The 25,094-nt window shown below is 51.1% G+C and overlaps 1 protein-coding gene across 1 annotated transcript; it reads left to right on the plus strand.

Annotated features, from left to right (window-relative positions):
• The first annotated feature begins 9,786 nt into the window (after positions 1-9,786).
• Positions 9,787-12,947, plus strand: SPN (sialophorin). Its single transcript, XM_017954552.3, has 2 exons — positions 9,787-9,890; positions 10,269-12,947. Exon 2 carries the CDS (start codon positions 10,297-10,299, stop codon positions 11,566-11,568), a length of 1,272 nt encoding a protein of 423 aa, XP_017810041.1. The 5' UTR covers positions 9,787-9,890; positions 10,269-10,296; the 3' UTR covers positions 11,569-12,947.
• The last annotated feature ends 12,147 nt before the right edge of the window (positions 12,948-25,094 follow it).

Raw genomic sequence — 25,094 nt, forward strand, 5'->3', positions numbered from 1 at the left:
GGGATGGCAGGCAACACCCTATACCTGGCCATTTTGGCATTTTTGAAGTAAGGAACCAGGGGTTTATGCGTTATTGAGCTGGTCTCAAACTCCTGACCTCAGGTAATCCGCCGACCTCCCAGCAGCTGGTGCTACAGGCGTGAGTGCGCCCGCCGGCTTTTTGAGACATGATTTCCCTTGGTCACCCAGGCTGCAGTGCAGTGGCGTCATCATAGCTCACTGCAGTCTTGAACTTCTGGGCTCAAGTGATTGTCCCGTCTTAGCCTCCTGAGTAGCTGGAAGTACAGGCATGTGCCACCATGCCTGGCTACTTTTTTTCTTTTTTTCTATACAGATAGGGCCTTGCTATGTTGCCCAGGCTGGTCTCGAACTCCTGACCTCAAGTGATCCTCCTGCCTTGGACTCTCAAAGTGCTGGGATTACAGACATGAGGCACCACATCCAGCCCCATAATCTTAAAAAGAAAGAAAATTAATAGGTTTCTATTTTATTTTATTTTATTTTTTTTTTTTTTTGAGACGGAGTCTCGCTGTGTCACCCAGGCTGGAGTGCAGTGGCACGATCTCGGCTCACTGCAAGCTCCGCCTCCCGGGTTTACGCCATTCTCCTGCCTCAGCCTCCGAGTAGCTGGGACTACAGGCGCCCGCCACCACGCCCGGCTAGTTTTTTGTATTTTTAGTAGAGACGGGGTTTCACCATGTTAGCCAGGATGGTCTCGATCTCCTGACCTCGTGATCCACCCGCCTCGGCCTCCCAAAGTGCTGGGATTACAGGGTTGAGCCACCGCGCCCGGCCAATAGGTTTCTATTTTAAACTCAAACTCTGGACCAGACAACACTGATCTATCTGAGGTGATAGAAATATCCTTTATCTATGTTATTCAATTTGATAGCTACTAGCCACATGTGGTTTCTGAGCACTTGAAATGTAACTAGCTAGTTGCGACTGAGGGAACTGGGTTTTAAATCTCATTATGTTTTAATTAAGTTAAAGTAGCCTCCTGTGGCCAGTGGCTTCTATATTAGGCCACACAGCTCTAAGCAATGTGAACGAGAGAATGCCAATATTATCTACATTTAACAACATAAAAGTAAATGTACAGGTAACAGAAATGAGCAGAAGAGAGATAAAGGAAAGCCACTATCTTCATGTCACAAAGTGATAAGAATTTAGGCCAGAAGCTGTGGCTCATGCCTGTAATCTCAGTACTTTTGGAGGCCAAGGCAAGGAGGATTGCTTGAGCCCAGGAGTTCAAGACCAGCCTGGGCAACATAATGAGATCCCTGTCTCTACAAAAAAAATTTAAAATTAGCTGGCCATGATGGTGCACACCTGTAGTCCCAACTACTCGGAAGGCTGAGGTCGGAGGATTGCTTGGGCCCAGGAGTTCGAGGCTGCTCATCTCTTTAAAAATAAATAAATAGGTCAGGTGAAGTGGCTCATGCCTATAATCCCAGCACTTTGAGAGGCCAAGGTGGGCAGACTGCTTGAACTCAGGAGCTTGATCCCAGCCTGGGCAACATAGCGAAACAATGTCTCTACAATAAATATAAAAAGTAACCAGGTGAGGGCGTGGCGCGGTGGCTCACGCCTATAATCCCAGCACTTTCTTTCAAGGCAGGTGGATCACGAGGTCAGAAGTTTGAGACCATCCTGGCGAACATGGTGAAACCCCGTCTCTACTAAAAATACAAAAAATTAGCTGGGCATGGTGGCGGGCGCTTGTAGTCCCAGCTACAAGTCTGAAGCAGGAGAATGGCGTGAACCCGGGAGGCGGAGCTTGCAGTGAGCAGAGCTTATGCCACGGCACTCCAGCCTGGGCGACAGAGCGAGACTCCGTCTCAAAAAGAAAAAAAAAAGTAATCAGGTGCGGTGGCACACATCTGTAGTTCCTGCTACTCGGAGGCTGAGGTGGGAGGATCACTTGAGCCCAAGGTTGCAGTAAGCTGAGATCAGGCCACTGCACTCTAGCCTGGGAGAAAGAATGAGACCCTGTCTCAAACAAAACAAAACGACAACAACAAAAAACCCATACATAACTACATAAATAAAGTTACAAAAGCAACTTTAGTTCCTTACAAAGGACCTGAAGAGAGGGATTGAACTGCCCTGCAATGTGGAATGGGGCTGGAGCAGGGCCAGTGGGTCAGACACTCACCTATGAATATGCCGGGCAAAATGGATACATGGAGAAACAAAATTATAGTATCTCCATGTAGTAATAATAATAATAATAAAAGGGGCCGGGCGCGGTGGCTCAAGCCTGTAATCCCAGCACTTTGGGAGGCCGAGACGGGCGGATCACGAGGTCAGGAGATCGAGACCATCCTGGCTAACACGGTGAAACCCCGTCTCTACTAAAAATACAAGAAAATTAGCCGGGCGAGGTGGTGGGCGCCTGTAGTCCCAGCTACTTGGGAGGCTGAGGCAGGAGAATGGCGTGAACCCGGGGGGGCGGAGCTTGCAGTGAGCCGAGATCGCGCCACTGCACTCCAGCCTGGGGCACAGAGCAAGACTCCGTCTCAAAAAAAAAAAAAAATAATAATAATAATAATAAAAGGAATAATGGAATTAGCACACTTTTTAGGAATGTGAACCCACCAGTAGAATTGAGACTAGGAAAAGTTAAAAGCATTAGAAGTGGTCTCTTTCTGAGACCATGACTTGGTGGGGAAAGGGAAAGCTTATTGTTCATGAAAAACACTTCTGTGCTTATAACATGCATTAGCTTAGGAAATAGCACTTTTCTGTTTTTTTGAGACAAAGTCTTGCTCTGTCGCCCAGGCTGGAATGCAGTGTTGTGATCTCGGCTCACTGCAACCTCTGCCTCCTGGGCTCAAGAGATCCTTCTGCTCTGGGCCCTGGGATTACAGGCATGGGCCACCGTGCCCGGCCTGGTGCTTTTCTTTTTTTTTTTTTTTTTTTGAGACGGAGGCTCCCTCTCTCTCCCCGGCTGGAGGGCGGGGGCGCGATCTCGGCTCACTGCAAGCTCCGCCCCCCGGGTTCACGCCATTCTCCCGCCTCAGCCTCCCAAGTAGCTGGGACTACAGGCGCCCGCTACCGCGCCCGGCTAGTTTTTTGTATTTTTAGTAGAGACGGGGTTTCACCATGTTAGCCAGGATAGTCTCGATCTCCTGACCTTGTGATCCGCCCGTCTCGGCCTCCCAAAGTGCTGGGATTACAGGCTTGAGCCACCGCGCCCGGCCCTGGTGCTTTTCAATGAATAAATAAGTATGTAAACTTTTCTGACCAGACGGAAATTCCCCAGAGGACGAGGGTGGTGTGACTTGTCGGTGCTTTTTATGGGAAGAAAGGGCCCCTGGCCCCAAGCAAGCCCCAATCCCGTGGCCCTGGAGGATCAGAAGGGGTAACTGAGTGTCAAAGAAAAACATAGCCAGACATTAGTTATGGTGGTGAAAACAGATTTTATTCAGTAACTACCCGCAGTAGGGGAAAGAGCTGAGCTCCGTTCTGATTTGTGCAGAGGTGATTTGGGCATTTAGTTAATTAGTTTTTTGAGGGACAGGGTCTCCATCTGTTGCCCAGGCTTGTGCCTGTTGCTCAGATTGTGCAGTGGCACAATCACGGCTCACTGCAGCCTCGAACTCCCAGGCTCAAGCCAGCCTCCTACTTCAGCCTCCTGAGTTAGCTGGGACCACAGGCGTATACCACTGCACCTGGCTGTTTTTTTTTTTTTTTGAGACAGAGTCTCGCTATGTTGCCCAGGCTGGAGTGCAGTGGTACGACCTTGGCTCACTGCAACCACCACCCCGATTCAAGCAATTCTCCTACCTCAGTCTCTTGAGTAGCTGGGATTACAGGTGCGTGCCACCATGCCAACTAGTTTTTGTTGTTTGTTTTTGTTTTGTGAAACATGTGGTGTTGGTGTTGGCCAGGCTGGCAGGGGTCTCAGTAGGCAGGAGTCAGCTTTCAGGTACCCTCCCTTCTGGCCCTGCCCCGGGTTTCTGCCAGCTCCTGTGTCTACCTGGTGTGAGGAGCGGCCCTCCTGGGGCCGGGCATGATGACTCACGCCTGCATTTGGGGAGGCTGGGGACAGGGCATCAGGAACCAGGAGTTTGGGACAGCCTGGCCAGCATGGTGAAGCGCCTGTCTCACTAAAATACAGAAATTAGCCGGGTGTGGTGGTGAGAGCACCTATAATCCCAGCTACTCAGGGAGGCTGAGGCAGGAGGATTGATTGAGAACCCCCAGGGTCTTGGGTTGCGGTGAGCGAGGGTCGAGCCACTGCTCCAACCTGGGCGACAGAAGCTGAAAACTCCATCCTCAAAAAAGGCGGTGGCGGTGGCTCAGCCTGTAATCCCAGCACTTTGGGAGGCCCGGCGAGGTGGATCATGAGGTCAGGAGATGAGACCATCTGTAGCATGGTGGTGGAAACCCCGTCTCACTAAAAATACAACAGCAGTGGTGGCCTGTAAGTCCTGGGAGGCTGAGGCAGGAGAATGGTGAACTGGGGCTGAGGAGCTTGCAGTGAAGCCGAGATCGGCGCCCTGCACTCCAACCTGGGTGGCCTGGCGAGACTCGTCTCAAAAAAAAAAAAAAAACAAAAACCTGTGGGAAAGGGAACTGGGGCCTGGGGAGGTACAGCTGTGTATCCTCTCAGGAAACAGAGCAAACCTCTGGTGACCTCTGGTGACCTCTGATGACCTCAAGGCGGGGTGGGCAGGGCCTTCACAGCAGCTCCAGGCACACCCAGCCTCCCCGTCCCTGGCCTCATCACTCCCCTCTCTGCCCTCCACCCTTTGGCCTCCTTGCCTTTGTCCACAGTTCTGCAGCCTGCTACCCTCTTCCTTGTCTCAAACAGAGAAGTCTTCAGTTAATAAACATCATCCAGTGCCTACTGTGTACCAAGCACTTCGTGGGTGCTGGGGCACTGTGCAAGCACACACGCACAGCCGTGAGGCCATGGGGCTGGCGCTCCAGTGTGGGGAGAGTGACAGAAGCAAAATAAGAAAGTTCATTACATGGCGCATTAGAAGGCGAGAAGTGCTACGGAGAGAAAGCAAGGATGGGGGTTATAGTCCAGAGGGAGGAGGTGCGATTTTTTTTTTTTTTTTTTTGAGACAGAGTCTCACTCTGTCACCAAGGCTGGAGTACAGTGGTGCAATCTTGGCTCACTGCAACTTCCGCCTCTCGGGTTCAAGCGATTCTTCTGCCTCAGCCTCCCGAGTAGCTGGGATTACAGGCGCATGCCACCACGTCCGGCTAATTTTTTGTATTTTTAGTAGAGAGGGAGTTTCACCGTGTTAACCAGGATGGTCTCGATCTCCTGACCTCGTGATCCACCCACCTCAGCCTCCCAAAGTGCTGAGATTACAGGTGTGAGCCACCATGCCCACCGGGGGTGCAATTTTAAATAGGGTGGCCAGCTGGACTCGGTGGCTCACGCCTGTAATCCCAGCACTTTGGGAGGCTGAGGTGGGAGGCTTACTTGAGCCTAGGAATTTGAAACAAGCCTGAGCAACAAAGCAAGACCCCATCTGTATAAAAAATTTAAAAATTAGGCCGGGCATGGTGGCTCATGCCTGTAATCCCAGCACTTTGAGAGACCTAGGAGGGCGGATCACTTGAGCTCAGGAGTTCGAGACCAGCCTGGCCCACATGGTAAAACACTGTCTCTACTAAAAATACAAAAAACTGCTGGGCGCTGTGGCTCACGCTTGTAATCCCAGCACTATGGGAGGCCGAGGCAGGCGGATCACCTGAGGTCAGGAGTTCAAGACCAGCCTGGCCAACACGGTGAAACCCTGTCTCTACTAAAAAAAGAAAATTAGCTGGGCTTGGTGGTAGGCATCTGTATTCCCAGCTACTCAGGAGGCTGAGGCAGGAGAATAGCTTAAATCCAGGAGGTGGAGGCTGTGGTGAGCCAAGATCGCGCCATTGCACTCCAACCTGGGCAACAAGAGTGTGAAACTCCATCTCAAAAATACAAATAAAAATAAAAATACAAAAAATTGGCCGGGTGTGGTGGTGCGCAACTGTAATCCCAGCTACTTGGGAGACTGAGGCAGGAGAATCGCTGGAACTCGGGAGGCGGAGGTTGCAGTGAGCCGAGATTGTGCCACTGCACTCCAGCCTGGGAGACAGAGCGAGACTCCATCTCAAAAAATAAAAATTAAAAGTTAGACTGGCATGGTGGCACGTGCCTATAGTCCCAGCTACTTGGGAGGCCAAGGCGGGAGGATCTCTTGAGCCCAGGAGGTCGAGGCTGCAGTGAGTCATGATTGTACCAGTGCACTCAAGCCTGGGTGACACAGTGAGACCCTGTGTCTAAAACAAACAAATAACTAAGTAAATAGGTTGGCCAAGCAAAGCCATCCTGAGAAGGTGACATTTGAGCAAAGAATGAGAAAGGAGCCAAGTAACATCTGGGTGGGGAGCCCTGGGGTAGCCGCCACAGATGGCGCAAAGGCCCTGGGCTTGCCTTCTCCAGGGACACATCAGAGGTCCGGGTGGCGGACGTGGATGGCAGGGCCTTGGGTGGAGGGGCAGAAGCAACGTGGGTAAGAGAGGTAAGCAGCGGTCAGATCGGATGTGGCCGACTTGGCTTCTACCCTGAGTGGAGTGGGCATGGTCTCAGTGTTCCGAGCAGAGGAGGGGTGGGGTCAGATGTTTCATCCGGGTCCCTCTGGCTGCTGTATGGAAAACAGCCCGGAGGAGGATGAGATCTCACACAGGGAGAGCAGTCCAGGCCAGGGAAGACGGAGGGTCAGGCCAGCAGGCAGCAGTGAAGGGGCGAACAGGGATCAGATTCTAGATCTTTCTCTCTCTTTCTTTCTTTCTTTTTTTTTTACAGACAAGGTATCACTCTGTCACCCAGGGTGGAGTACAGTGGCGAAATCATAGCTCCCTGCAGCCTTGAACTCCTGAACTCAAGCGATCCCTTCTGGGTCTCCCAAAGTCCTGGGATTACAGGAGTGAGCCACTGCACCCAGGCAGGTTATACATTTTTTACTGGGAATACTACAGAAGCCAGGCACAATGGCTCATGCCTGTAATCCCAGGACTTCTGGAGGCCAAGATGAGAGGATTGCTTGAGCCCAGGAGTTCAAGACCAGTCTGGGCAACACAGCAAGAAGCCATCTCTAAAAAAAAAAAAAAAGAGAGAGAATACCAGCATGAGCCACCACACCCGGCCTGTTTTAAACTTTTTTATTATGGGGAATGTGAAAAGTGCAAAACACTAAAATGGATGAATACATGCTCGTGTAGACATAGACACTGTTAGGAATGTTTGTCTGGAGGTGATGGGTGTGGAGTCTTTTTGTGTGATATATTGGGTGTATCAAGAATGCCAGGTCCTGAGCACTTTTTTTTTTTTTTTTGGTTTGTTTTTTGAGATGGAGTCTCACTCTGTTGCTCAGGCTGGAGTGCAATGGCACAGTCTCTGCTCACTGCAACCTCTGCCTCCTGGGTTGAAGCGATTCTCCTGCCTCAGCCTCCCGAGTAGCTGGGATTATAGGTGCCCGCCACCATGTCCAGCTAATTTTTGTATTTTTAGTAGAGACGGGGTTTCACCCTGTTGACCAAGCTGGTCTCGAACTCCTGACCTCAGGTGATCCACCTGCCTCAGCCTCCCAAAGTGCTGGGCTTACAGGCATGGGCCACCGTGCCCAGTCGTTTATATGTATTAACTCTTAATCATCAAAACAAACTATGTGGTATTACCATAATTTATCCCCATTTTATACAAAGCAACAGAGGGATAAGGAGGTTAAGTCCTTTGCCCAAGTGCAAGAGGTAGGACAGGAACCCAGAGTCCTGTGCTGGTAACCGCTTTTCTGTGCACTTGACATTATCTCATTTAATCCTTGCAGTTACTTGATGAAGAAGGTGGTGGTCCTAGGGCATTGGAGAAGTTGTGTGACTTGTTCAAGGTCATGCAGCCGGAAGATGGTGATGGTAGGACAGGAAGTCCGTTGGGCCTGATGATGCAGCCCTCTAACCTACCCTCCTTTGCTCCTGCGTCCCTCATCCCTTCTGCAGAATGGGCACCCTGTTACCATTCCGAGCCACTGTGTGCAGAAAAGACAGCATGTTGGCCAGGCTGGTCTCGAACTCCTGACCTCAAGTGATCAGCCTGCCTCAGCCTCCCAAAGTCTTGGGATTACAGGCGTGAGCCACCTCACCTAGCCTCTGAACACTTTGTACTCAAGCCATTTCCCAGTGCTGTGTTTGCAGTGAGCACCCCTGAGGGATGAAGACATGTCTCCCTGTGGGACACTGGGCTTACCAGGGGCCCTAGAGGAGGGGACTCTCTCAAGCTCAGAGCTCTGTGGCTGCGATATAGGCCCACTATGTGCGCGGTGTCAGTCTGGGTCCTTCCATGTTGCCTCTGTGGGACTTGGGGTAAGGGGAACTGACGCAAACATCACGCTGCTGTTGCTTGGTGTGAGCAATTAATTCCTGCGGCTCTCACCCTGGAGTCTCATGTCTTTGGGTCAGACAAACTCATCAGCTTGTGGAAAGGGCACAGTCCCAAGGACCTGTTAGAATCTTCTATTGTGCACATGTTGCTCTTAAAATATACAAATCAGTTTTGATTTTAAAAACTTATGCATTTTTTTTTTAGTGACAGGGTTTCTGCTGTGGTGCCCAGGCTGGTTTCAAACTCCTGGGCTTAGGGGATCCTTCCGCCTCGGTGGGACTACAGGCATAATGTATCACCACGCCCGGGACTGATTTTCGTTTTTAAAGAACAAAAACCAAAGACATACACAAACCAAGAGTCAAAGCTTGCTAATTAGAGGAAAGTCAGGAAATGGGAACCATTCAAAGAAGAAAATGCCTCGGCCTCCTACTCTCACCTATCCAAAGACAATTAGGTGAATCCCTTAGTGGATATCTTTCCAGACACTTTTCCATATAGAGTCCCACATCTGGCCGGGCGCGGTGGCTCACGCCTGTAATCCCAGCGCTTTGGGAGGCTGAGGTGGGTGGATCACCTGAGGTCAGGAGTTCCAGACCAGCCTGACCAACATGGAGAAACCCCGTCTCTACTAAAAATACAAAATTAGCCGGGCACAGTGGCGCATGCCTGTAATCCCAGCTACTCGGGAGGCTGAGGCAGGAGAATTGCTTGAACCTGGGAGGCAGAGGTTGCGGTGAGCCAAGATCATGCCATTGCACTAAACTCCACTTCAAAATAAATAAATAAATAAAATAAAATAAAATAAAAACTAGAAAGAGTCCCATATCTTTACTAGTTTGCTGAAATAAGATCCGAGCATATGCAGTGTGTAGGAACCACCTTGGTTTAGCCAAGCCTCCCTGACTGGGGGCCACTGGGGTGACCCCCAGCTCCCCGTGAGGGAGTCAAGAGCTCACCAGCTTGCAAAGGTTTTCACGGCCCCCAGCCAGACTCGGGGGCTTCCTCTTGCCCTGCTACTTCCTGGGAGCTCTGAGGGCAGGAAATGGCACCACTCAGCTCCTGGCCTAACAGCTTGGGGACCACAAATGCAAAGGAAACCACCCTCCCCTCCCACCTCCTCCTCTACACCCTTGAGTTCTCAGGCTCATATTCCCACCACCCACCTCTGAGTCCAGCCATCCCTAGCATCACCCCTTCCATCCCATTCCTCAGCCAAGAGCCAGTAATCCAGATTCCAGATCCCGCACTTCCCTGCCTGCCTCAGGTGAGCCCCAGACCCCCAGACACCCCACTGGCCCCTGAAGGAGCAGGTCATGGTGCTGTCTTCGCCCAGCAGCTGTGGGAGCAGGGCGGGTGGGGCAGGATGGAGGGGTGGGTGGGGTGGGTGGAGCCAGGGCCCACTTCCTTTCCCCTTGGGGCCCTGTCCTCCTCAGTCTTGCCCCAGCCTCGGGAGGTGGTGGAGTGACCTGGCCCCAGCGCTGCGTCCTTATCAGCTGAGCCGGTAAGAGGGTGAGACTTGGTGGGGTAGGGGCCTCAGTGGGCCTGGAAATGTGCCTGTGGCTTGAAAAGACTCTGACAGGTGATGATGGGAAGAGATTTGGAGCCACTGGGCTGCACAGGGTCAGGGAAGGCCAGGAGAGGGTGGCCACTGCTGGAGTCTGAGCTACCGAGGCTGGAGGGAGCCTTGGGATGGGGCTGATGGGGGAGCTGCCAGCATCTGTTCCTCTGTCATTTCTGATAACAGTAAAAGCCAGGATGGAAAAAACCGTTAAACCGCAGGTTGGGCCTGGCCGTTGGTAGGGAAGTGGGCAGAGGGGAGGCCCGGCCAGGTCCTCCGGCAACTCCCGCGTGTTCTGCTTCTCCGGCTGCCCACCTGCAGGTCCCAGCTCCTGCCTGTTTGCCTGGAAATGGCCGTGCTTCTCCTCCTCCTTGGGGTGCTTGTGGTAAGTCCAGAGGCTCTGGGAGACACGACAGCTATGCAGACACCCATGCCCGGAGAGACTTCTGGTCCTTTGGTCTCTACTAGCAAATACCTGAGCATCGACTCAGAGATGTACACCGCTTCAATAACAAGTGACCCTAAGGCCGACAGCGCTGGGGACCAGACCTCAGCCCTACCTCCCTCAACTTCTGTCAATGAGGGATCCCCTCTTGGGACTTCCCTTGGTGCCAGCACTGGTTCCCCCTTACCTGAGCCAACAACCTTACAGAATGTTTCCTTCGAGATGTCATCAATGCCCCAGGAAAACCCTCATGCAACCAGTCATCCTGCTGTTCCCATAACAGCAAACTCTCCAGGATCCCACACCATGACAGGTGGAACCATGACAACGAACTCTCCAGAAACCTCCAGTAGGACCAGTGGAGCCCCTGTTACCGTGGCAGCTAGCTCTCAGGAGACCTCCAAAGGCACCTCTGGATCCCCTCTTACCATGGCAACTATCTCTCTGGAGTCCTCCAATGGCACCTCTGGACCCCCTGTTACCATAGCAGCTGGCTCTCTGGAGACCTCCACTGGGACCACTGGACCCCCTGTTACCATGACAACTGGCTCTCTGGAGCCCTCCAATGTGACCACTGGACCCCCTGTTACCATGACAACTGGCTCTCTGGAGCCCTCCAGTGGGGCCAGTGGACCCCAGGTCTCTAGTGTAAAACTATCCACGATGATGACTCCAACGACCTCCACCAACGCAATCACTGTGCCCTTTCGGAACCCAGATGAGAACTCAGGAGGCATGCTGCCAGTGGCCGTGCTTGTGGCCCTGCTGGTAGTCATAGTCCTCGTGGCTCTGCTCCTGCTGTGGCGCCGGCGGCAGAAACGGCGGACAGGGGCCCTGGTGTTGAGCAGAGGCGGCAAGCGTAACGGGGTGGTGGACGCCTGGGCTGGGCCAGCCCAGGTCCCTGAGGAGGGGGCCGTGACAGTGACCGTGGGAGGGTCCGGGGGCGACAAGGGCTCTGGGGTCCCCGACGGGGAGGGGTCTGGCCGGCGGCCCACGCTCACCACTTTCTTTGGCAGACGGAAGTCTCGCCAGGGCTCCCTGGCGATGGAGGAGCTGAAGTCTGGGTCAGGCTCCAACCTCAAAGGGGAGGAGGAGCCGCTGGTGGCCAGCGAGGATGGGGCTCTGGATGCCCCCGCTCCTGATGAGCCTGAGGCGGGAGACAGGGCTGCCCCTTAAGTGCTGGCGAATAGTAAGGCTGGAGGCCGGAATCTCAGCCAGCCTCCAGCACCTTCCCTCTCACCTTCACACTGCCCCCTCACTCCCACATTTCCACCTGGCATCCTGATCCTCACCCGAATCTCTCTCTCTCTCTCTCTCTTTTTTTTTTTTTTTTTGAGGCAGAGTTTCGCTTTGTTGCCCAGGCTGGAGTGCAATGGCATGATCTCAGCTCACTGCAACATCTGCCTCCTAAGTTCAAGAGATTCTCCTGCCTCAGCCTCCCGGGTAACTGAGATTACAGGCGCCCACCACCACGCCCAGCTGCTTTTTTGTATTTTTGGTAGAGACGGGGTTTCACCATGTTGGCCAGGATGGTCTCAAACTCCTGACCTCAGGTGATCCACCTGCCTCGGCCTCCCAAAGTGCTGGGATTACAGACGTGAGCCACCGCGCCTTGCCTCCTCACCCGCCTCTTCACTCTGAATCCTCATCAGGCCTCTCAGCCCTGGATTTCCTGCTGGCATCCTCACCCAGCACCTGCAACCAGCACCTGGGCAGGGCAAGGCCGGCACCTCTCAACGTCTGTGGACTGAATTAATAAACCCTCTTCATCCACCCCTATTTATCTCCATCAGAATTTCCCCCTCTTTCTTGTTCTTGGAAACGGCTGCTGAGTCTCCATCGGCCAAATTTGTCTGACCTGTGATTTCTTTGAGAATTCTCCTTTTCCCCTACACCCCACCCTTTTCCCCTACACCCCACCCTGGGTTGACCAGAGTCTGGGAAGAAGAAGGACAAGAGAACATGGCAAACTCCCTCCTAGGATTAACTTTGTAAAGCACCCTTGCCCCGTAGCTGCAAGGGCTGTGGAACCTGGGCAGCCCGCAACCACCTTTGGCTCTGGGTCCCCCAGGCCAGCCAGGAGCATGGCTGGGTGGGGCCACCGGCCCATGCTCTCAGGCAGGCCTGTGATCTTTCCCAGGGCACCTGGACTCGAGGCTGGCCCTGGCCCATGCCACCACACTCTCCCCACCCAGGGACAGAGGCAGCCAGAGGCTTCGCGGTTTCTCCTCTGAGTTTCTGTCTGGGTGTGTAGTTCTCAGAAACCCCAGTGCCTGCGTGCGTCCACTCATGGGTGTGGTTTGTGTGCAAGAGCTGAGGATTTGGCGATGCTTGGGAGGGGTAGTGGCGGGTACAGACAATGTGGGAGTGGGAAGTGGTGCAGAGACTGAAAAGGGTCAACCTGAGCATGGGGGCACAAGGACTGCTGAGAACATGTGTGTCATCTTTGCTCTGATGGGGTAGACAAAGCAGAAAATCTAATTCTGTCTATAGCCCCATACAGCACGCCAGGGTGACTACAGTGGCTGGTGCTTTTAATCCCAGCACTTTGGAAAGCTGAGTCAGGAGGATCGCTTGAGCCCAGGAGTTCGAGTCTGAAGTGAGCTGTGATTGCACCACTGCACTCCAGCCTGGGCAACAGAGCGAGACCCTGTCTCAAAAAAGAAAACAAAAAGGAAGCCAGGCTTCCTAGAAAGATTGTATGTGTGACCCAAATGTGAGTTCTTCAGCTCAACCATGGTAATCCCTTCCTTGAAGTCTCCCTTTCTGCAGTACACATGCATGTGCTCACTCTCTCTCTCTCTGTCACACACACACACACCCCCACACACCTACACATATACACGTGCACGCGCGAACAGAGGCAGGGGGCGAGGGGTCTGCCCTGGTCGTGGGGACTGGCCTTGCTGGCGCTTCTCCCCTGCACATTTCCAGGTTTAGTTTGTCTATCTCTCCTCTTCCATCCCAGGGGCTGAGCCCCTTCTATCCTCCAAGAGGAACCAGTGAGAGTGAGTGAAGCGGGCAGGCCCAGAGCCAGGGACTTCCCCTGTGAGGCCTGGGTGGAGAGGAGAGGACCCAATGGTGCTGCCTTTGAGACCAGCCCAGCCTACAGCCTGGGAGCACACATGGGCCAGGGCAGTTGGTATTTCCTGAGGGAAAGAGGAAATTTTCAAAGAGGAAGTTGTTGAGTTAGAGGTTGCAGTGGCTGAGAGCAGACAGGTTGACCTGCAAACAAAGACAGGGGAAGCATGTGAGCGTGACATCCTTGCTCTGTGGCCTGAGCAGGAGATGGGGAAAGGATCAGGTGGGAGATGGGCTCGTGCAGTGGGAGAGGAGAGGGAGGGAGGCGGCAGGAAGGCGCTTGCTTAGTGGGTGGGAAGAGCTGAGCTGGGATGGAACCGGCTTCTATCAGCCAGGCTGGGCACCCACTGGGCTGCATCTAGTGGCCTTTTCTGATTGCTATTTGGACTCACTGCAGCTGCAGAACGACAGAGGCCACGTCCAAAAGTCCCTTAGAGACACTGTTGTCTTAGAGTTGTTTAAATAAGTGCCCCCATATCAGGTTTAGAAAATACTGTCACTGAACGCCGCTGTCCTCAGTTCCACCTCCCTTTCCTTTGACAGATATGGTTGTTTTCTGAGCCAGGACTGGTTTTAGCCAGGTCCTGGGCGAATCCTGAAAAAAAGAGGTAGGGGTAAGGAAGGCACCCAACAAGGCTTTCACAATCCAGAAAATACCAAAATATAAGTGTTAAAAGAGAGGCACAGGCCGGGTGCAGCAGGTCACACCTGTAATTCCAGCACTTTGGGAGGCTGAGGCAGGCAGATCACGAGGTCAGGAGTTGAGACCAGCCTGGCCAATATGGTGAAACCTCGTTTCTACTAAAAATACAAAAATTAGCCGGGTGTGGTGGTGGGCTCCTGTAATCCCAGCTACTTAGGAGGCTGAGGCAGGAGAATCGCTTGAACCCGGGAGGCGGAGGTTGCAGTGAGCTGAGATCGTGCCATTGTACTCCAGGCTGGGTGACAAACTGACACTGTCTAAAAAAATAAAAATAAAAATAATAAATAAAAGAGAGGCAAAAACAGAGTGTTCTGAATGCACCAAGGAAAATGGTACATTCATAACTCTCAGGTGAAGCCTCCCAAGCCATGCGTGTGTGTACATGAGTATGTGTGTGCGTGTGCATGTGCGTGCGTGCGCATGCATGTGCCTGTGTGTGTATGTGCGTGTACGTGCGTGTGTGCATGCTTGTGTGCGTGCATGTTCGCACATGCATGTGTACTGCAGCAAGGGAGACTTTGAGGAAGGGATTCCAGCGGCCGAGAAGGACTCGCATTGCCCTGGGGAAAGGTTGGAAGGCTTCACCTGAGAGTGTGTCGTGGCCTTTGTCATATCCACTGCTTGATTCCTCCCTTTAAAAAGTATTTTTATTGGCCGGGCGCGGTGGCTCACGCCTGTAATCCCAGCACTTTGGGAAGCCGAGGCGGGCGGATCACGAGGTCAGGAGATGGAGACCATCCTGGCTAACACAGTGAAACCCAGTCTCTACTAAAAATACAAAAAATTAGCCGGGTGCAGTGGCGGGCGCCTGTAGTCCCAGCTACTCGGGAGGCTGAGGCAGGAGAATGGCGTGAACCCGGGAGGCGGAGCTTGCAGTGAGCCGAGATTGCGCCACTGCACTGGGCAACAGAGCGAGACTCCGTCTCACCAAAAAAAAAAAAAAAAAATTATTTTTACTTTTTCCTACAGATGAGCACCACCACATCTGGCTAATTTTTGTATTTTTTGTAGAGATGGGGTTTCACCATGTTGCCCCAGCTGGTCTCAAACTCCTGGGCACAAGAGATCCACCTGCCTCAGCCTCCCAAAATGCTGGGATTATAGGCATGAGCCACTGCATCCTGCCACTGCTTTATCCCTGGTGGCTGCTGTGCCTGGCATGTTGCAGATCCTTCATGAATATGCATTTGAATGAATGAATAAATGAATGAATGAATGAGATGACGTCTCAGCGATCCTTTTTTTTGAGATGAGGTCTCATTCTGTCACCCAGGCTAGAGTGCAGTGGTGCAATCATAGCTCACCACAGCCTCAGCCTCCTGGGCCTCCCAGGTAGCTGGGATCACAGGTGTACACCAACATGCCCAGCTAATTTTTTTAAAACTTTTTATTTGTAGAGACAGGGTCTTGCTGTGTTGCCCAGGCTGGTCTTGAACTCCTGGGCTCAAGTGGTCCCAAATGCTGGGATTATAGGTGTGAGCCACAGTGCCCAGGCTTGCCTCAGATATTTGAAGGCTGGGAAGGATTTTGTCAAGCTGGGAAAAGGAAAAGGCATTTCCAGCAGAGGGGATAGCAGGTGGAAATGCATAATTAAAAAAAAAAAAAAAAGTGGAGCACATCCGGCGCAGTGGCTCATGCCTGTAATCCCAACACTTTGGGAGGCAGAGCAGGAAGAATTGCTTAAGGCTAGGAGTTCAAGACCAGCCTGGGTAACATAGCGAGACCCTGTCAAAAACATAAAAAATTAGCCAGGCATGGTGGTGCGTGCTTATAGTAGCAGCTACTTGGGAAGCTAAGGCAGGAGGACTGCTTGAAGCCGGGAGTTTGAGACCAGCCTGTGCAACATAGTGAGACCCCGTCTCTACAAAAAGTAAACATTTGTATATATATTTTAAAGTGGAGCAGTTCAATGTAGTCTTTTTTGAACAAACATGAAATGGATGTCTTTTTTTTTTTGAAATGGAGTTTTCACTCTTGTTGCCCAGGCTGGAGTGCAATGGCATGATCTCGGCTCACCGGAACCTCCGCCTCCCGGGTTCAAACGATTCTTCTGCCTCAGCCTCCCAAGTAGCTGGGATTACAGGCATGTGCCACTAAGCCCGGATCATTTTGTGTTTTTAGTAGAGACGGGCTTTCACCATGTTGATCAAGCTGGTCTTGAACTCCCGACCTCTGCTGATCCGTATGCCTCGGCCTCCCAAAGTGCTAGGATTACAGGCATGAGCCACTGTGCCTGGCAGTAGATGTCTTTTAATTCTCTGGAGGAAAAAGCACAGCAAAAGAAGCAGTGGATATTTTAAGACTAAAAAGGAAAACAAAAAAGGGAGATAGAGGAGGCCGGGCGTGGTGGCTCATGTCTGTAATCCCAGCACTTTGGGAGGCCGAGGCGGGTGGATCACCTGAGGTCAGGAGTTCAAGACCAGCCTGACCAACATGGTGAAACCCCATCTCAAAATACAAAAAACTAGCTGGGCGTGGTGGCGGGTGCCTGTAATCCTAGCTACTTGGGAGGCTGAGGCAGGAGAATCGCTTGAACCCAGGAGGTGTAGGTTGCAGTGAGCCGAGATCATGGGTGCGGTGGCTATGCGGTGGTACTATGGGAAGCAGAGGTGGGCAGATCACCTGAGGTCAGGAGTTGGAGACCAGCCTGGGCAACATAACGAGATCCCTATCTTTACAAAAGATATGAAAAATTAGCCAGGTGTGGTGGTGTGCGCCTGTGGTACCAGCTACTCAAGAGGCTCAGGCAGGGAGGATTGCTTGAGTCCGGGAGTTTGAGGCTACAGTGAACTGTGATCATGCCACTGCACTCCAGCCTGGGCAACGGAGTGAGACTCTGTCTCAACAGAAAGAAAATGGCCAGGTGTGGTAGCTCACACCTGTAATCCCAGCACTTTGGGAGGCCGAGGCGGGCAGATCATGAGGCCAGTTTGAAACCAGTCTGGCCAAAATGGTGAAACCCTGTCTCCACTAAAAATACAAAAATTAGCCAGGCATGGTGGCATGCAGCTGTAATCCCAGCTACTTGGGGGGCTGAGGCAGGAGAATTGCTTGAAACCAGGAGGCAGAGATTACAGTGAGCTGAGATTGTGTCACTGCACTCCAGCCTGGGCGACAGAGCAAGACTCTATCTCGGAAAAAAATTTTTAAAAAGAAAATATAAAATATGGTATAAGATTAAATATATTAGTTATGAAAATAATTGTAAATGACTTATTGAACTTACAGTCACTAAAAGTCATGTTTTTGAAAGTTATGTAATGACTTTGGAAAATACCAGCAATATAATGCTAAGTGGGGAAAAAAGCAAGTTACTCCTCTGTAAATACATATGATTCTAGTTTTGTAATAAAAATTCCTAACCATATAGGCACTTATAGGGAAACAAAGGAACAATTCCAAATGTTTACCATGCTTATCTCGAAAGTGGTGAGTTTATGTGTGATTTTTATTTTGTTTATGCTCTTCTGTGTTTTCCGAATTTCATACAATAAATATCTGTTACTTTTACAGTATGAAAAAACAGTGGTCAAAAAGGTGTTCAAGGGGTCACCTGGGGTGTCTGGTTTGAGGAGAGTGGTCGGGGATGAGGTTGCAAGTGAAGGCTGGAGCCGTGCTATGAAAAGTCAAGAGTTTGAATTGAGTTCTGAGGTGGTTTGTTTGTTTGTTTGTTTGTTTGTTTTTTGAGAAGGAGTCTCGCCCTGTTGCACAGGCTGGAGTGCAGTGGCGCGCAGTTTCACACCATTCTCCTCAGCCTCCCGAGTAGCTGGGACTACAGGCGCCCACTAACACACCCAGCTAATTTTTTGGTATTTTTAGTAGAGACGGGGTTTCACCATGTTAGCCAGGATGGTCTCGATCTCCTGACCTCGTGATCCATCTGCCTCGGCCTCCCAAAGGGCTGGGATTACAGGCGTGAGCCACTGTGCTCTGCTGAGAGTTTGAATTGCGTTCTGGAAGTAGTGGTGAAGTCAACACACCTAAGTCTGCTCTTCTCCTCGCTTCTGGTCCCCAGAGTGGTGAGTAGCATCGTTCCGGTGGCCAAGGCAAAATGACTTAGGACCACCGTGCAGCCCCACTCTCTCCCCATTCCTGCTCTCCAGGTGCCAAGTCCCTGGCTCTTCTTTTACTGCCCCTTGCATCCCTTCCTTCTCTTCAGTCCTCATCACACCTCACCAGGATCCTATTGACACTTCCCCTCTGATTTCCTTCCACTCTCTGCTAGTGATGGTCCCAGGGACCCTTCTAAAAGGTCACTATGGGCTGGGTGCAGTGGCTCATGCCTGTAATCCCAGCACTTTGAGAGGCTGAGGGGGGCCAATCATCTGAGTTCAGGAGTTTGAGACCAGCCTGGCCAACATGGTGAAACCCCATCTCTACTGAAAGTACAAAAATTAGCCGGGCGTGGTGGTGTGCACCGGTAGTCCCAGCTACTCGGGAGGCTGAGACAGGGGAATTGCTGGCACCCGGGAGTTGGAGGTTGCAGTGAGCCAAGATCACGCCATTGCACTCCAACCTGGGGGACAGAATGAGACTCTGTCTCAAAAAAAAAAAAGAAAAAAAGCTGGCTATCGTGGCACACACCTGTAGTTCCAGCTACTCAGGAGGATGAGGTAGGAGGATCACTTGAGCCCAGGAGGTCCAGGTTGCAGTGAGCCATGATCACACCACTGCACTCCAGCCTGAGTGGCACCCTGTCTCAAAATATAATAATAATAAAATTAAAAATAAAATAAAATAAAAGACTGCTCTGTCTGGGTGATATTCCTGTATCCCCAAGGCTGTCAGAGTGGAACACTCCTTCCTTAGCATGGCAAATAAGACCCTTGGGACCGGACCCGATCTCTCCTCTGACCACCCCTGCCTGGTCAGCCCTTGGTACAGACAGTCTTTGCTATCCAGCCCCATCAAATTACTATTGCTCCCTAAATACGCTATGCACTTTATTTGGAGGTGAGGGGTGAAGAAGGGTAGTTTAACATGTTGACATATTTATTTTTTCCAGACAGTAAAATAACATTTTTTCCTGTTTTGCAAAAGTTAATTATCAGCACATTGCATACTTTTTTCTTTTTCTTTTTCTTTTCCTTTTTTTTTTTTTTTTTTTTTTTTTTTTGAGTCAAAGTCTTGCTGTGCCCCTCAGACTGGAGTGCAGTGGCACAATCTCGGCTCACTGCAACCTCCACCTCCTGGGTTCAAGTGATTATCCTGCTTCAGTCTCCCGAGTAGCTGGGACTACAAGCACGTGCCACCACGCCAAGCTAATTTTTGTATTTTTGGTAGAGACGGGGTTTCACCATGTTGGCCAGGCTGGTCTTAAACTCCTGACCTCAGGTGATTCACCCGCCTCAACCTCCCAAAGTGTTGGGATTACAGGCATGAGCCACTGCACCTGGCCAACAGAGTCTTAAATAACAGAATTCACACACACACACATGCACTGTATTATATTTCATCTTATACTTTAAAATGTTTCCATTTTTTTTCTTAAAAGTACACATTAAGATCATGTTTACAAATAAAGCCTTGTCATCCAAAGTGAAAAATCCAGATGGCAAGATTTGGATGGGGAAGGTCTTGAGAAATCTGTGAATGGAGTTCACTTTTGCAGACAGGAATATGGTTCTAAGGACATTCCATTTCTGAAAATGTACACTTCCACCCACTTTTCCTCTCCTTCTTCCCTTCCCTTCCCTTCCCTTCTTTCGAGACAAGGTCTTCCTCTGTCGCTGACGCTAGAGTGCAGTAGTGCAATTTCGGCCCATTGCAACCTCCGCTTCCTGGGCTCAAGTGATCCTCCCACCTCAGCTTCCCAAGTAGCTGGGACTACAGGCACACGCCACAGCACCCAGCTAATTTTTGTATTTTTCGTACAGATGGGTTCTCACCATGTTGCCTAGGCTGATCTTGAACTCCTGGGCTCAAGTGATCCTCTCGCCTCAACCTCTCAAAGTGCTGGGATTACAGGCGTGAGCCACAGAGCCCGGCCTGCATCCCCATTTGTGACCCCTGACCATGTTCGAGTGGGAAGGGGAAGCCGGGGAAGGGAGGATGGGCTACCTGAGGGCTGTGGATAGAGGTGACTCCTGTGTGCTCTGAGCCCTTAGCCCTTGGGCAGAGGGAACAGAACAGAAACAGACCCTATCTCTGAGCCACCAAGTTCAGACTCGTGTGGCAGGAGACAGATCACACAGCACTATCAACAAAACAACACAGGGCACAGTGGCTCATACCTGTAATCCCAGCACTTTTGGAGGCTGAGGTGAGAGGATTGCTTAACCCCAGGAGTTTGAGACCAGCCTGGCCAACATAGCGAGATCCCGTCTCTCAAAAAAAGAAAAAAATTAGCTGGGTCGGGTGATGCACACCTGTAGTCCCAGCTACTTGGGAGGCTGAGGTAGGAGGACAGCTTGAACCGGGGAGGTCGAAGCTGCAGTGAGCTATGATTGTGCCACTGCACTCTAGTCTGGGCAACAGAGCAAGACCCTGTCTTCCAAAAAAAAAAAAAAAAAAAGGAGAGAGAGAGAGAAGAATGTAATCAAAAGTTTCTAAATTCCCAAAGCGGTAACAAAAGCAGACCCAAACAAAAGTAGAGAGAAAATCTTCAAACCCTAAAAGGCTATTTAGGCTGAGGAGCCCACCCGGTGGTGACCAAGTTCTGGGAGGTTTGGGGCAGGGCCATTAGACAATGGAAACCCAGGTTATTTTGGAGACAGTCAACTTGCTCCCCAAAATGAGCTGCAAGCAGGTGCCTGTGTGCTCAGCCCAATCTGGAGCTCAGAGCCTGCCTGCCCCACTGCACCATCACCAGCCCAGCTGAACCAGGGTCCCAGGCAAGCCGTGCAGGCTCCGCGTTGGCCTTGGAGAGAATCACCGACTCTCCCTCAGTTGCCTGAGCTCTGCCTGAAGCCAGCCCTCCCCAAGCTGGCTGGCAATAAATGCCTTGACTTCCCGCCAACTCTTCCTCAACCGTTAAGATTCAGCTCAAATATCACCGGCTCTGTGCAGCTGCCCTCGCCGCCCCACCCCACGCAGACTTTGTGTTCCTTCTCTGCTCCTGCAGCGCCCCTTGCGACAGCATGAATAATCTGGCTGTGGTGATGTGAGGGTGTGAGCCCCTCCGAGGCCACGTGCCCTCTTTGTAGTTCCAGAGCCCAGGGCCCGGCACGCGGTAGCTACCTCATATGTGTTTACTGAATGGAGGGATGAATAAATTCATGTACAAAGAACAGTTTTATTTATTTATTTATTTTTGAGACGGAGTCTTGTTCTGTCGCCCAGGCTGGAGTGCAGTGGTGTGATCTTGGCTCACTGCAACCTCTGCCTCCCAGGTTTGAGCAATTCTCCTGTCTCAGCCTCCCAAGTAGCTGGGATTACAGGTGCCCGCCACCACGCCTGGCTAGTTTTTGTATTTTTAGTAGAGGCAAGGTTTCAACATGTTGGCCAGGCTGATCTCGAACTCCCGACCTCAGGTCATCTGCCTGCCTTGGTCTTCCAAAGTGCTGGGATTACAGGTGTGAGCCACCGCGCCTGGCCTTATTTGTTTATTTTCATAGAGATGGGGTCTCACTCTGTTGCCCAGGCTGGTCTCAAACTCCTGGACTCAAGTGATCCTCCTGCTTCAGCCTCCCAAACTGTTGGAATTATAGGCACAAGCCACAGTGCCTGGCCCAGTGCTGTCCTTTGAGTTGACCTTGTCATCCAGGAGGATGTTCTGAGGAAGTGTGAAATGATAATATTATTCTAACCCACGATGGATACAGTGGCAGTCTGGAAGGTGAAAGAGGTTGGGTTTGAAATAGATTTATTGGCTGAGTGCAGTGGCTCACACCTGTAATCCCAGCACTTTGGGAGGCCAAGGCAGGAGGATTGCTTCAGCCTTTAAACATGGCGAAACCCTGTCCCTACTAAAAATAGAAAAGTCAGATGGGCGTGGTGGCATGCACCTGTAGTCCCAGCTACTCAGATGGCTGAGGCAGGAGAATCACTTCAGCCCTATAGGTTGAGGATGCAGTGAGCTGTGATCATGCCAATGCACTCTAGCCTGGGTGACACAGTGAGACCCTGTTTCAAAAACAAAAACAAAAACAAAAAAAGAGCAGAGGCCTGGAGCTTGAGAGGGAACTCAGAATAGAAGATATAGATTTAAGAGTCGGCTGGTGGCTCACGGCTGTAATCCCAGCACTTTGGGAGGCTGAGGTGGGTGTATCACTTGAGGTCAGGAGTTTGAGACCAGCCTGAACAATATGGCGAAATCCCATCTCTATCAAAAATAACAAAAATTAGCTGGGCATGGTGGCGGGCAGCTGTAATCCCAGCTACTTGGGAGGCTGAGGCAGGAGAATCACTTGAACCCGGGAGGTGGAGGTTACAGTGAGCCAAGATTGTGCCACTGGACTCCAGCCTGGGTGACAGAGTGAGACTCCGTCTCAAAAAAATAAAAATAAAAATAAATAAATAAACAAATAAATAGTGATATAGATGGACAGATACATAAATTACATTATTCACTGGGTAGATTGATAAGAGAACTGTAGAGAGAATCTGAGTGTAATAGTCAGGGCAGGCTAACTGTTGTAACCAACAACCCCTCCACATCTCAGTGGTATAACTCAAAAGAAGGTCTTTCCTTCTTATGACAGTTATTTCCTGACATTTGGAGCATGACTTTCCACAACGTTATTCCGGGACCCAGTCTCCTTCCATCTAGTGGTTCTGTCATCCTCCTAGGGCCTTTGAGTGCTCTGCTTTCGACCAGTTGATGGGAGGGGAGAGGCAGAGTAGGATCCTGTGAAGAATTCTAGGGTCAGGTCTTGAAATATCTTTTGCTCACACTCCATTGGCCAGAACAAGACTGCCTCAGTGCAGAGGAAGCTAGGAAATGTAGTTTAGTAGGGTGCCCAGAAGGAAAAGAGAAGCAGTCCCTGCCACACTGAGACAACACCAAAATCTGAGGGTTGGATATAGGAAGCGCCTGCAAAAGATAGAAAAAAAGCCTTTAAGAGGATTGCTTGAAGCCAGGAGTTTGAGACCAGCCTGGGCAGCATAGCAAGGTCCTATCTGTACAAAAAATAAAAATAAAAAATTAGCCTAGGGTGGTGGCATGCACCTATAGTTCCAGCAACTCAGGAGGCTTGGGGCCAGGAGTTTGAGGCTGCCGTGAGCTATGATTGGGCCACTGCACTTCACTTAAGGCTGAGTGACAGAGCAAAACCCTGTATCCAAAAAAAAAAAAAATTAACCAGGAGAAAAATGACATTTGGAGATCCTGTCTCTAAAGAAAAAAAAAAAAGCTCACTGCATATAGCTCACTGCAGCCTCAGAAGCAGGCCCAGGACTAAATTAAGGCCAGCAAGGTGCTGGGGTGATAAGCAAGCCCGGCCAGCCTGGCCAACACGGTGAAACCCCATCTCTACTAAAAATACAAAAATTAGCTGGGCGTGATGGCAGGCGCCTGCAGTCCCAGCTACTCAGGAGGCTGAGGTGGGAGGATCACTTGAGCTTGGGGCGTGGAGGTTGTAGTGGGCCGAGACTGTGCCACTGTACTCCAGCCTGGGTGACAGAGCAAGATCCTGTCTCAAAAAGAAAAAAAGTGAGCTGCAGGGTGAAGCCTCCCTAAATTTTGTGCCTTGGGTGCCTTGATCCATCACCTGCCAGCAGTCAGGTGCGGCAGAGAAAGAAAAGGGAGAAGACTGGGAAGATGTAAGTGACTTTAGCAACTAGAAGTCCCTGCGAGCAGCTGTAGCAAGAAGGGTTTCCAAAGAAGAAAGGAAGGCCCTGAGCTGGGCGTGGTGGCTCACGCCTGTAATCCCAGCACTTTGGGAGGCCAAGGCGGGTGGGTCACCTGAGGTCGGGAGCTGAAGACCAGCCTGACCAACATGGAGAAACCCTGTCTCTGCTAAAAAAAAAAACCAAAAAACAAAATTAGCCAGTGTAGTGGCACATGCCTATAATCCCAGCTACTCGGGAGGCTGAGGCAGAAGAATCGCTTGAACCCGGGAGGCGGAGGTTGCAGTGAGTTGAGATCACACCATTGCACTCCAGCCTCGGCAATAAGAGCAAAACTCCATCAAAAAGAGACAAAAAAATAAAAGAAACGAAAAGAGAAAGGAAGGCCCTGGCAGTTCTTGGACAGGAACTTGCCTGAAGTCCCAGTCCCAGTGACTGGTGGTTTCCTGGTTTTCTGGTTCAGAAGCTGGGCTCTAAGCTGTCTGTGCGCTTAAAGTTCCTTGGAAAGAGGGAAGGGAAGGGAAGTGAATATTAGGTGAGTTCCTACTCTGCTTCATTTGCAGAGTTTTCTCATTGATTCTCAGTTGAACCCATGAAGTAGATGTTATGCCATTAAAAAAAATTTTGTTTCTTTAGGGACAGGGTCTCTGTCTGTCACCCAGGCTGGACTGCAGTGGCACGATCATGGATCACTGCAGCTTTGAACTTCTGGGCTCAAGTGATCCTCCCATCTCAGCCTACAGGTGTGCACCACGGTACTTAGCTAATTTCTTTTTCTTTTCTTTTTTTTTTTGGGAGAGATGGGATCTCTATACGTCTCTATGATGCCCAGGCTGGTCTCAAACTCCTGGCCTCAAGTGATTCTCCTGCCTTGGCCTCCCAAAGAATAGGGATTACAGGCATGAGTCGCTGTGCCCAGCCTGTGATGCATTTTTAAAATTAATTAATTAATTCAAGTGAGTCTCATGCCTCAGCCTCCCGAGCAGCTGGGATTACAGGCCCCTGCCACCATGCCCGGCTAATTTTTGTAGTTTTAGTAGCGATGGGGTTTCGTCGTGTTGGCCAGGCTGGTCTCAAACTCCTGACCTCAGGTGATCGACCTGCCTCCGCCTCCGCCTCCGCCTCCGCCTCCGCCTCCCAAAGTGCTGGGATTACAGGCGTGAGCCACTGCGCCCGGCCCTGTTATGCC

This window comes from Papio anubis, chromosome 18, assembly GCF_008728515.1.
Source record: "Papio anubis isolate 15944 chromosome 18, Panubis1.0, whole genome shotgun sequence".
Lineage (NCBI taxonomy): Eukaryota > Metazoa > Chordata > Mammalia > Primates > Cercopithecidae > Papio > Papio anubis.